Below are 12,592 nucleotides of genomic sequence, written 5' to 3' on the forward strand. Positions count from 1 at the left end.
CTCTTCACCCTTTTTAGGAAAAGGTTTCATCAAATCAAACATCAATTGCCTAGTTTCCTCCTTTTATTTTTTGCTTGGGGCCAGGAGCAAAAATGCAACAACACAATATATATACACTCACCAATGAGAAAAGATAGAAAAATTTAAGTTATTAAGTTTTTTCTCTCATTTTTCTCCTTATGTACATGCTCTTATCTTTTTGCGGGGCGGGGGGGTGGGGAAATCCTGGGAATAATTTGAAGCCTGTTGTGCTCTTTTGGTCATTTTATCTAACTGAAACTTTATTACCCATTTTTATATCTGGATAAAAATTACATTTATATCTCACACAAGTCATTAACTATTGTATATCCAGCATCTTACTTGGTGTTTGTGGTACCTAGGAAGTGCTTAGTAAAAAAATTTTAATTAAAAAAAGTTTATTGGTTTGAAAGAAACATCAATTGGTTGCCTACCATATACACCCCCACTGGGGATCTAACCTGCAACCTAGGTATGTGCCCTGACTGGTAATCAAATCTCCAACCAAGCCACACTGGCCAGGGCAGTCTTAGTAAAAATTTTTGAGTACACATTGCTGTTATTAAGAGACTAGTCTCCCCTCCCACCCCAATTCTCCTGTTTGATAACTCTTTCTTTCTTCCCTTAAAAATATGGAAAAGATGCCCTGGCTGGTATAGCTCAGTGGATTGAGCACTGGCCTGGGAACCGAAGCGTAGCCGGTTTGATTCCCAGTCAGGGCACATGCCTGGGTTACAACTAGGTCCTCAGTTGGGGCCGTTTGAGAGGCACCCACACATTGATGTTTCTTTCCCCCTTTCTCTCTCCCTTCTCCTCTCTAAAAATAAATTTTTAAAAATACTTAAAAAATATGGAGAAGAAATACATTTATATGTAATACTGATTTTTAGATCTTCTAAGCAGTCATGGTCAGAACTGGATGTAGAGACTAGCATCATTTTTACATTCTTGCATGCAAGGATACCCTAAATACTGTTTTTGCTTTTTCCTGTTGCACTTAACTTGTAATTTTTAAGTTGTTATTTGAAAATCTTCCAGACCTCTACTTTTTTTTTCACATTGGAATATGGAGCCAGTTGAGATAGTGCCGTCTACAGTTTTATGCCCAGCAACATGGTCTCATGCTACTCACATACTTCCTCTGCTTTTTCTCTAGTTGGTCTAGCCTGCTGAGAGTACTGAAAACAAAATTTTATGATACTCTTATTTCCATTTCCCTAAGGTGTCAAATATTGTCTTAAAAGAATACTTGAATCCTGTGAATGAGTATTTGTAGCTGACCCTTTTTTCCTGTTTCTAGGACTATACTGTTAAGTGTAATCTCATTGCTTAATGAGCCCAACACCTTCTCCCCAGCCAATGTGGATGCTTCAGTTATGTTCAGGAAATGGAGGGACAGTAAAGGAAAAGACAAAGAATATGCTGAAATCATTAGGTAAGGTGCTTTGTCTTCCGTTTGCTAACTTCAAGTCTTTATACTTAGAATCTTGGGTTCTAATATCCTAGAGCCAGGGGTTTAAATTGAACTTCATTGTGTCTTCCATTTCTCTCAATTATATTGTTTGGGAAGAGATTTGTGCCTGAGCCTAATGAGTTTGGCTTTTGAGAGAACACATACTGCAAGATAATGTTGCAGTAGATCTGATTACCTGGGAACCAGAACTTCTAGGTTCTGAGCCAGTCAAGTTTGCAAACTCCCCTCATAATCATTTTAGGGATGGTTATATTGTTCTGGACTTTCAACATGTCCATTAAGTGTAGCAAGCAGCCAAGGTATTCCAGACATTCCAGGCACTTGTTTTAAAAAAGTTTATTAACAAAGCCGTATTGTTTATTGGCCTTTTTGACCATAGTAGCAAGTATCTTCTGGGTATCAGCAGCAGCAGCAGCATTACCCCAGAATAAGAATCAGGAGACCTGGAATCTACTCCTGTTTCTGCCACCCCCGTGTGACCTTTTATCAGTTGACTTTTGGGGTCTTTAGTTTTTCTGTGTAAAAGGAAATAAAAGTAGAAGATATATTAGGCTCTTGATCCTTTCCTTGTAGGACGACATAAGGCTTTCATAACAGTACCCAAAAATTGGTACTTGAAATGCAATAAATTCCACTCCTCTTAATACACTTGCATTTTTATATACCCTTAAAATAGAGTTCTAAGGACAGTTCCAGCACAATATGTGCATAGTTTAGTAAGCACTAGAATTTATACAATAGGGTCCCTCTCTATAAATTTAGTCAGCATGGTACAAATGAGGAAGATTTAAAAAACAAAACAAACTAGGTAGTGGTAAGTAGGATAATATGAAGGGGTGATGAGATGGCTGCTTTAAATTGGGTTGTCAGAACAAGACTTCTCTAAGGTGAACTTCTCTAAGTTCAGATCTGAGTGACAAGAATGACAAATAAAAAACATGCAGTGAAATTCATGTCATCTGATAGCTGAATAATGTAGATTAGCAGTTGTTTTCTGCCCAAGAAACACCTTTAGTACCCCCCCGCCCCCAATCGTAGTCATTTAATGAGATTACAGGGATAGAATCTAGACACCTGTGTTTTGTTATCAGCCGGCAAGGTGACTGGTATTGAAGATAATTAGTATAAATAGTAAGGACCTATAGAGGAGCTGGAATGGATTGAGGATTCAAGATGAGAATGCTTCATAAAACAGGACTGGAGCCTGATGTTCATGGAAAGGTAGGATTTAGTAAGTGAAGAATGCTTAAATATTCCCGAGGTATTTGTATTCTTCATATTTAACTTAAGGGTTTCTTTATCCCAGTTAATTCTCTCATCATTTATTATGTACCAGCCTTGTGTCAGATACTCTGCTGCTAAGTCATTAAGCTGTACAGTCTTTCTTCCTGGGGAGCTCACACTTTACTTAGCAAACAGGTGACTAGTGAAGCTTAAACAAGATACAGTGGAGAGGAATATATAATGCTATGGAGTTCCTAGGAGAGAGAATGCCTCATAAGAATTTTTACAGTAAAAGGGGGAAGGAAAAAGCCCCTGCAGAGACAGAAAAACCTGTTTGCTGAAACACGGGTGTGTAACAGCACAGCATGTCAGTTCGGAGCTGGGAAGTAATGGCAAATTGAGAGGCTTCAATCAGGTCTTAGACATTGAAGTGAGGTGATTAGGAGGAAAAAAAAACCCTGAAATCCACTGCTTTTCCAAAGGTCATTACAAAGTGTCCTTCAGAATGGCACCTGAGAGGCTGATATCAGCCTTTGGTGTAGTAGAGGCTGTCAGATGTTCTCAAGCAGGTATTAAGTTTAGAAACCTGAGTCATGAGGAATCTTGATTAGTTAGAAACACCAATTTTAAATCCACCTTCAAAACAGAGACTTACATAAACTGTCCTTCTCCGTTCAGGAAACAGGTTTCAGCTACTAAAGCCGAAGCGGAGAAGGATGGAGTGAAAGTCCCCACGACCCTGGCGGAGTACTGCATCAAAACTAAAGTGCCTTCCAATGACAACAGCTCAGATTTGCTTTATGACTTGTACGACGACGACATTGATGACGAAGATGAAGAGGAGGAAGATGCCGACTGTTATGATGATGATGATTCTGGGAATGAGGAGTCGTGACGTGCTCCTTCAAGAAGCCCCTGTACTGCCCTGCCGTCTCAGGCCAAAGGGAGGGGAGCAAGTGGGGACCTAGCAGTGGCCCCTCAGCAAAAACCTAACACGGGGGGTGGGGAAAACGGCTCCTGCTGACTTCCCTATGGATCTCAGTTTGCTCCTTTTTATGGACCTCTTAATGGAGAGAAGGTAATCCTCCACAGAATGTCTGAATTCTTGCATTCTTTACCCTTCCATCACTGTATTCTTTTTTTTCTTCTTTCTCTCTCTCTTTAAACCCAAACCCCTGCCTCACTTCGTCTCTACAAAGTGTCCACAGCAAGACACGTTTGGTCTGTTTTTAGATTCTTGAAGAATTAAATAGTCTTTCATCAAGACGTTTAATGTGATTAAAGCTGGGAGCCCAGTGGGAGTTCACAAGTGCTGCATATGCTGGGTATCGAAAGAAAATGGGGGGGAAAACCACGTAAAAATTCTACAAAACAAACTTCAGAAAAAATCGCCAAGGTTTGGCTGCTCCATTTACATTAGTGTATGTGCATTTGTTCAGCCCCATGGTGGTGAATTTGTTTCTTTCTCGCTCTCAACTCTAGGGTACAGTGGGCATCAGGGACTCTGTGCTAAGACTGATGAAATGTGTTCCTAAGGGCACAGAGCCCCGTCAGCTTCCAGGAAATCACCCTAACACAGAGGCCTCAGCTATTCTGAGGAAAAGAAATCAGATTTTGGATTTTGAAATCAATTGGGATCTAAAGCCTGAAATAAATATTCATACTTTACATAGAACTGAGCACTTGATTGCTATTTATTTTAAAGGCAGAGTTCTTCCTCCATCCCCACCCCCAGGGAGTGGGGGGAGAGTGGGGATTAGTGTGTAGAGTTTCAGTGATGGCAACAAAGAGTTAAAAATCACTATGCCAATTTTGGTTGATGCTGCTGGGGAGAAAGTCAAAACTACTGGTGACCACTGTTGGGAGAGAAAACATCATTTTATATATTTAACAAGGCCTTTCCCTCAAAGATACACTCACCATGAGGATTTTTTTTAAGTAGCCAGTTTTATTACTGTTAATACTAGGTGCATGTGTTAAGATTTTGGTTTTCATCGAGCTAGTGATAACTGGATATATGTGAGACATGGGTGACTGGTTACCGTTCCTCATTGGATATGACCTGGACTTGGCTCTCCTTTCAATGTAATCTGGCTGTGGCGTGCAAGCAGAAGTTGTGCATGGAGCTTACCCTGGGCTTCTTTTGACTCTTCTGGCAGGGCCAAGGGAGTTGGCTGCAGACAGTGTCTGGGTGATGCTAGAGCTTCCGGCTGTGCAATTGTTGCAGCTTTGATTTTCCCGTCTCAATCATGTGTTATTCAATCAATTCTGAGATCCACCAGCCTTCACCAAGCAGGGACTTAAGAACTTGGTGGTGATTTTTGTTTCTTATGGGAGTGGGCCAATTCATATAAGGGCATGTTCTTTCAGTGGGGAAAATCGTTATAATGTAAAATCACAGGTTTTGGAATGAAAATACAGGAGAGACTAATCCTCCTGCAGATCCCTGTGCACTAGTGTCAACTCCTTTTCTTCAGACCTTTAGCTCAGAAAGAACAAAAGGGTTGATGAAGGACAGGGCAGGATGGATCCTAGGACAGACTTCCTTAGCTCCTCCTTCCTTTCTGATCTCAGGGTTTTCATTCGCGCTTCAAACTCTCCAAACGTTTGCTAATTCCCAGCAACTCTCTCTGGCCTCTGGTGTTTGGTCTAATATTAAATGAGAACATTTAACATGCTGAGGTTCAAATGGGACAGTATTGAGCCTGATCCTAGAATCTGTCCAGTGCCCATGGGGCCAAGGCTACTCGCACCCCTGAAATTTAGTGACTCCAGTCAGATTCAGAAAACAGCAGTTCTTTGTGACAAAACACTGACTGCAGACTCTCATAAGAAGGATGTGGGGACTTCCCACACTTCTTAAGTAATGCTTCCAAATAACCAGCAAACCTTCTGGAGCCCAAAGTCTCTCATAATACTGACTACCCCTTACCCACCACCCCCAGACACACACGTTTACAGCTGGTAGCTTGGTCTTACTCTATCAGAGCCCTAAAATTAAGCTTTTCCCTCACTGCTAAAGCATTGCTTTCCCAGGGCAGGCCAGGCACCTTGGTGTTCGTGGGAGGTGCTATGCTGCTCAGCCCTGTCCCATTAGGCCCCGTTGGCCTGTTGTACGTTGACTCAGGGAGCCAGAGAGCCAGTTGGAGGTCATACCTCTCAGCCCTTTGGGGTGTTACTATTGAGGGCTGGGTTTGCCTCTGATAAGAGTATAATCAGAAAAGACTGGGGTACGTTGATTTGCTAGCAGGTAGACATTCTGATAGCTCACACGGACTTGTAAAACCCAGATGCTGGTTCCAGAGCTCTGTCTTGAGCACACATCCTGTGGCAAAAGAAAACTTGAGCTTGTAACTTTTTCTTAGGAGTGGAGATCTCAGGCTAGAACCTTGTGCTGATTTGGTAGAACAAGCTCAAAGTCCTGCATTTTTAGACTTATTTTGATTCTAATGGAGGCCTCTCTGGGTGCTCTTCAGGTCTGTTTTTTGAGGCTGGGTGGAAGAAGTATATCATGATTCCGTTGTTGCTTCTCAAAGTCTTCCCCTTTCTATTTCATATCATTCCGGAGTTCTTTTCTATTAGCCAGACTTTTTAGTACCTTCCTTCCTCTTCCCTGATAATTATTTGCTTCTTTATTTGCTATTTCCTTATTTTTGGGACATTTATAGCAAGAGATTGAAGGGGAAAATGTGTAGTTCTCTACTGAGAAATTCTCCACCCCTCCCATCCTGATTTTTTAAAAAAGGTTTACATTTACAAAAAGATTCAGATGCAATTTTCAACTATTCTGAAACCAGCAGGTCACACCTGACTTTAATAGTTTTCTTAGCTGAAATTGTAGATGTTTTTCTTCAGTTTTAACTTATGAGAAAAGATTATCTGATGCATTTTGTGTTGAACTTCCCCTTTAGTGGTTTATTTTGTCTTTTTCTGCCCATCTGTCTACTAATAAAATGTGAAATAAAATATACCTGTATTGCTACTTCCCCATGATGACCTTTTTATTTTTCCTTTTGTTAAAACTAAAAGGTGGTCTCAGTATTTCCTATGTTCCCTTGCAAATTATGCCCAGGACTCAGCTGATAAACAAAACAAAAACCAACTCAGGCTGACCTGCCTTTTATGATATTCGGTTCAGCTCTCCTTGCAGAATATTCCCAATCCTTTCCCAGCTTTAAGAAAGGTTATTAAAGACACAGCCATTTGTTAACCTTAATTCTGAAATAGGGCGCAATCTGCCAGCACAAGTAGGTCAGTGGAAGGTATGGAGGGGTGCTCCACTGCCCTCCTTAGAAGGGCATTTGTTTTCATTGTCACTTATCTTCAAGCAGATCGGTTTAATAAAAGTTCCCATTGTGGACACTTACGTTTTTAAAAAAAGCCAGGATCCCAAACTGGATTCACAGCAGTATGTGTGTCCATTGATTTTAGAGGCGAAAGTAGAAAAGGTAAAGAGCGACCCTGGGCTGGTTTTGACACATTGACTCAACCAATACTTGCAGCAATACTCACTTTAAGTGTTTGGTGATTTAGTCTGCGTAAAGGAGTGATTATGAGAGGCCGTAACACCTCAGGCAATACCTCTGAGCCTGAGCTGCCAGCTAGGTTGCAGCACAGTTGTGTCTCAGACAAGTGGGGAAACCTGCCTCCTGCCAGACACACAGGAGTCTTTTATGGCCCTTACTCCTCTCTGCCTAGTGGCCTGGAAGTAAGAGGGAGGACTGGGCTAGCTTAGGGGAAGTCAGAATCCTGATCCCAGGTGAATGGTTTCGTGAGATATTCTGGAGCAGGTATTTAGCCCAGGACCCACTTACCTAATTCATTCACCACCCTGACTCCCTAGTCACCTGTTCCACCACAGCCTTGACTGTCAATCAAGATTGCATTTGGTCGTTAAAAAGGAAAGGTTTGGCTGTCCAAACTTATTCTCTCACAGGTCTAGAACCATGTTTGCAATCATTACCTTTGTCTTTGGAAAAGAAATTACCCTGCCCTAGTATTCTTGCTGATGGGTCCTGTAAGTTTGTTATAGAGCTGCAAGAAAAGCAAAGTTAACTTCAGTAAACACTTCCTGTGCCCTGTCAGCATTTGTTGTCCTTTCAGCCATATCATTTACCTTTCCACTCCCTGGATGCTGACTGTTTGGGGCCAAGGCAAGAGAAGACCCAGCAAAGAGAGGAATACCAATTTAAGCCCTCACAACCTGTTGTCAGGAATGCTGTGACCCCATGAGCTCTTCTTTAGCCCTGTGACGTCCAAGAGTCCCTGGAACCATAATGAAGATGGCCTCTGTCCTGAGCTATTCTTTAGTCACACCACACAGAGACTGTGCATGCTCTCAGAACTTTATTAGGTGGACTTTGGGCAAAAGAGAAAACCCCTGAAGCAGTCGCCCACCTGGTTCAAGACAACTGGAATAGAGGAGCCTTTGTAGAGAGACATGCTCTCATGGAGCATATCTAATTTTTTTTAAAAGGGGAGCTGACTGGCTCAACAACTCTGAGCACAAATTCAGATTATTAAAACGGTCAGCCAGAGGAAGGCAAGTCTCTGGGGACAAGACCAGGCCAGAAACAGATGCCCTTGCTCTATATGAAGACAAAACAGGTGCCACTTTGATGTTGAGCAGGAGCGATATGTCTGCTATTCCCAGATCAAGATTTGGCAGGAAGGCAACATGACAGATGACAAAAGGACCAGGTTCTCAAAAACAGGGATAAAGTAATCACACTGGGAAGAAAACTCAAATAATGGTTTACAAGGGTGTGAGATGAGTCGTGATTCTTCATTGGTACCTGACCCATTACCCAACTGCTTTAAACTATAGCCCTTCCAGAACTGCCCCTAGCAACCTCTTAGCAAGGGGTCTATGTGGAAGGCTTGAAGGCAGAAGGGGGTGGGGCTTATTTTGCTACAGTGAAAGGGGGCTTGAGTGGAGAGTAGCAGCTGTACCCCCCCCCACGCTCCCCCCAAGACTTCTGTCACATTTACAAATACATACATAAATACATTACATACAATAGCGAGTCTGGGAGGCAGGCTCCCCACAGAGGCTCGGCTGACACAGTTACACGTCTCAGAAATTCTAGGAAAGGGTGCCGGGCTCCAGGAAGTGGGCTCCATGTGTTCTCTCCTGCCCAGGGTAAGCCCCACCCCAGCCCACCTCTCTCTTCAGGGTTCAGTTTGTCCAGTATGGAGAGTTGCCGTAGGCAGGTTTGGAGGCTTGCGACTTGGACTGCAGGGAGCTGGGCTGGCCGCGCTGACCTGAGCCACCCTGAGGAGGAGGAGGAGAAAAGGCTGTCAAGGTTGGAGCAGAACCCTGAACCCAGGGCAGGGCAGCTGCCTCCCTCGCTGGGCTCACCTGGGCATCCTGCGGAAGGTGGTGGTGTAACAGCTGTGAGTGAGGCTGCTGGTGGGCAGGTAGGATGTGCAAGAATGGTGGGGGCGCATAACCAGGAGCTGCGCCAGGGGCCAGGGGCCCAGTGGAACCCAAGGCTGAGGGCAGGCTGAATGGTGGAGGGGTCCCTGCATGAAATCCCTGCTTGTCAAAAGTCTGTAGGGCAAAGAGACAATGGTGAGGACCAGCCTGGGTTGCACCTCCCACCAACCTATACACCCACCTGGTTCCTCCCTCACCTGAGTCGTCTTGTAGACAGAACCAGTCATATCAGGTAGGCCAGTGGTGCTTGAAGACACAGACACTCCTAGGAGGAAAAGCAGTTGTTCCCACATTAGTTGGTCCCAGCTCCAGCCACTCCACCTCCAGGGGCAATCTGGGGTAGCCTTGCCTGAGAAGGAGTCAGGGAGGAGATAACTACTCTGGGCCTCAATCCTGGAAAGGAGGGGCAGACGCTACCTTTGCCAGGCCCAGAACCTGCAGACTTGTTTTGTGCCTGCGATGATCCACCATAGCCACCCTTGGTGTAGTCTCCCGCTGCTGTCCCCTGGGTCAGGTCATCATAACCTAGCATAGCAGGGTATAAGAGGCACGTGTGAGCTAGGCAAGCCTGTCCTACCCATGTCTCTCCGTGCTGGGAGCACCCCTCACCTGTGCTGTAGCTGTGCTGGCCATAACCACTGGCCTGCTGGAAAGGGGCAGTGGGGGTGCTGAGGTTCACGCCATGCTGCTTGGCTGAGGCTGGAGGGACCTGGTGGGGCAAGCAGGAGAGGTATCAGAGGAACAGGGCAGGAGTGCAGGTCAGGTACCCCTCGCTTAGTGTAAGGCAGCAGGTGGCATGATCTCAAGGGACCTGTGTTCATGAGTGATTCAACACGTGCTGAATCTAAAAACACATAGAAAAGCAACCTCGCCCCAAGCCTAAAACACTGCTGAAAGCCAGGTGAGACTAAGTGGGGTCATGTCCCTCTCTTCCTTCTGCTGCTCCCCACAGCTGGAATCTCAATCTCCACAAATACTCACAAACATGGCGGGCCCATACTGGAAGGCACTGGGCACGCCTGTGTAGTAGGGAAGGCCGGTGTAGCTGTAGCCAGGTGGCAAGGCAGGATTCAGAAAGGGCTGTTGTGGGGTGTGGTGGGCCTGGGATTGGCTCTGCTGTGCCTGAGCCAATGTGGTAGAGGGCGCAGGGGATGCAGAGTCACCTCGGCCAAACTTTGTGACATCCCCTAGGAGAAGAGGAACATTTGATTCTAGTCACTGCCCTTATACAATCAGGTAAAAAGGCCAGGCTGCCTCCTGCTAACTGGAAATGGTCTGGCTGCCAGCTCAATATCGGGAAGCTAGCAGGCCTCTCAGCCCTTCTGTTTCCAGACGCCTGGGATTTGCTACAGGCCAGTCTGATGCACATCCCCACCCAACCCCATCTCCTGAACTAAGACTAACCTGAATATGGGTTATTAGTGAGGCTCCCATCTCGGCTGGCAAGGGCTGTGGGCGTAGCAAAGGGAATTCCATAGTAATCCTAGGAAAGACCAGGGAGGCTCCATAAGCAGAACAGCCTTGCCCCACTCCCTGGAGAGCAGGCCTGGCAGGCAGCACAGGCACTCCATGTGATGCCCAACTCCTGGGAAATACTAGGCCGCAGGGACATCAAGTGCACATTCACAAAGTAAATGGTGCTTGTTGGAGTTGTACAATGTGGCAGTCACAAAGCACACAGCATGCAGACACATTGACGAACCATCAGCCTTCCACAGGCAGAGCCATGGGAGGCCCAATCGAACACATCCATTTTATGCTGGTGAATGCCACAGGCAGAACCAACTCTGCCGGCATTTCCTATGTGAGAGATTCTAAAAAGCAGCCATGAAAGTTGACAGCAGAAACCAGGAAGGAGTCAGCAGGAGGGGAAGTGCCTAAAGGGTTTAACGGGTCAGGGCAGCAATGCCAGGCAGGCACAAGTACAAGCAGGTTCCCAGGTAAGGTGCTGAGCTTGTCTCTCATCACCCACTCTGCCCTGGCAACACTGACACCCCCCAGGAGCCAGGGGAAACATGGATGCCAAGAGGGCAAAACAGTAGAGCTCTGTGGGAAAGGGGAGGCCTGCCCAGATCCTTACTACCCAGGACTTTATAGTCCCAAATATCCCACACCCTGGCCTTTGAGCTTTCCTTGTGGCCAACAGTGCTTGGTCAAAACCAGACGGGCCATCCTGGCTGAGCATGACACATACACCTTCCTTCAGCCTCATCTTCCAGAAAACTTGCAGCACCCGCAGCCCAGGATGCCAGGAGGAGGCAGGACTAGGAAAACACAGAGCTAGTAGGAACAACTGGGCCTAGAGAAAGCCTGGGAGGGGGAGCTCTTTCATAGACGAAAAGAAAACCCAAAGGTGGGAACAAAAACGTGCCGGAGGCCAAGGAGTGACCAAAGGGGAAAATGAGAGAGCACTGTATCTCAAAAGATAGACTCAGGTGATTTCTTCTAAGGCACAAAATGGTAAAAGGAATACAAGGCAGATGACTCCCAGCGCTGGGATTCAAATGAGCCACTCCTAGGCATCGGAGTAGGATCCACATGCACTCACTCAGAGCCACCTTTTGCATCCCATCCCTAATGCCCTGGGGGGCTCTTGGGCCAGATGGTTGTGCGCAAGGAAACCAGGGCCACTTCAGCTTCCCCAGAGTCCTATGGCTCAGGCATCCCCAGAGACCCTAGAAATCTGCAATCATGCTTTCAACATCCTTTCACTGGGGATGTGGGCAACAAACAGCTAGAGAGTCAAGCAGGCCCTTGGGCAGCAGTGTAACGGGCTGCCGGTTTGCACATGAGGGCAAAGTGGCCCAACTCCCAGCCTCTGCCTCTGGAAGTACTTCAACAGACGGAGAGGAGTTCTGTGAGACAAGAGCTTCAGCCACTGGGAATGGGAGGTGAAGGTGAACCTGAAGTTCCCTGAGCACTCTGTGGCCAGGTTGGGGGTGGTGGGGGTGGGGAGTGGAGAGCATTACAAATGGGGAGGAGTCTGAGGAAGGACATTTCACTGGGGAGGAAACAGCTTCCCTGGGGAATGGAAAGGACCACATCCAGCAGAGAAGACACCAGTATCCAAACAGCTTTTTACTTCCTAACAATGTGACAGACAGAGGTCCTGGGCTGTCAGAGCAGGGAGCGTGCCTCTCTTCCACAGGCCCTTCCACTGCAGCCCTGTGCACCTGGCCATCCCAGGGAAGGTCCAGTGCCTTATCCTTGAAGCAAGGATCAGAATAAAGAGGCAGCCCTGGCCTCAGAATGAGGCTGCAGCAACCAGGGAGATCCTGGGGCCAGAATTCTTGCAAACAGTGATGGCAGGCCAGACCCAGAAAGGCCCTTAAAGTTTTGTCAGCTGGGGACAGAAGAGCAGGTGCCATCACAAGCTTTACCAATGCCCACTTCTGAAGCCAAAGACACTGAAGGGCTCTGTGAAGGAAGACTAT

The 12,592-nt window shown here is 46.1% G+C and overlaps 2 protein-coding genes across 7 annotated transcripts in view; one reads left to right on the forward strand and one right to left on the reverse strand.

The window, feature by feature from the left end:
* UBE2R2 (ubiquitin conjugating enzyme E2 R2) overlaps nt 1–4,394 on the forward strand; it is a 77,321-nt gene extending 72,927 nt beyond the window's left edge. Inside the window, exons 4-5 of the mRNA XM_090274292.1 lie at nt 1,322–1,456; nt 3,398–4,394. Of these exons, the coding sequence (XP_090130418.1) occupies nt 1,322–1,456; nt 3,398–3,614 (352 nt within the window). The 3' untranslated portion in view covers nt 3,615–4,394. The remainder of the gene's footprint in view (nt 1–1,321; nt 1,457–3,397) is intronic.
* Nucleotides 4,395–8,050: 3,656 nt separating this feature from the next.
* Nucleotides 8,051–12,592, reverse strand: part of UBAP2 (ubiquitin associated protein 2) — a 123,103-nt gene continuing 118,561 nt past the window's right edge. For 5 of the 6 annotated variants that reach the window (XM_090274290.1, XM_090274288.1, XM_090274287.1 and 2 more), the window contains 7 exons: nt 10,563–10,641; nt 10,140–10,345; nt 9,768–9,867; nt 9,576–9,683; nt 9,356–9,423; nt 9,081–9,272; nt 8,051–8,993 (listed from right to left, as the gene is read on the reverse strand). In XM_090274290.1, coding sequence (XP_090130416.1) covers nt 8,898–8,993; nt 9,081–9,272; nt 9,356–9,423; nt 9,576–9,683; nt 9,768–9,867; nt 10,140–10,345; nt 10,563–10,641 — 849 coding nt within the window. In that variant the 3' untranslated portion in view covers nt 8,051–8,897. The remainder of the gene's footprint in view (nt 8,994–9,080; nt 9,273–9,355; nt 9,424–9,575; nt 9,684–9,767; nt 9,868–10,139; nt 10,346–10,562; nt 10,642–12,592) is intronic. The other variant, XM_090274285.1, reaches the window with a different exon arrangement.

The sequence above is a fragment of the Furipterus horrens genome, unplaced genomic scaffold, assembly GCF_987537825.1.
Source record: "Furipterus horrens unplaced genomic scaffold, mFurHor1.1.pri manual_scaffold_4, whole genome shotgun sequence".
NCBI classification, from domain to species: Eukaryota; Metazoa; Chordata; class Mammalia; order Chiroptera; family Furipteridae; genus Furipterus; species Furipterus horrens.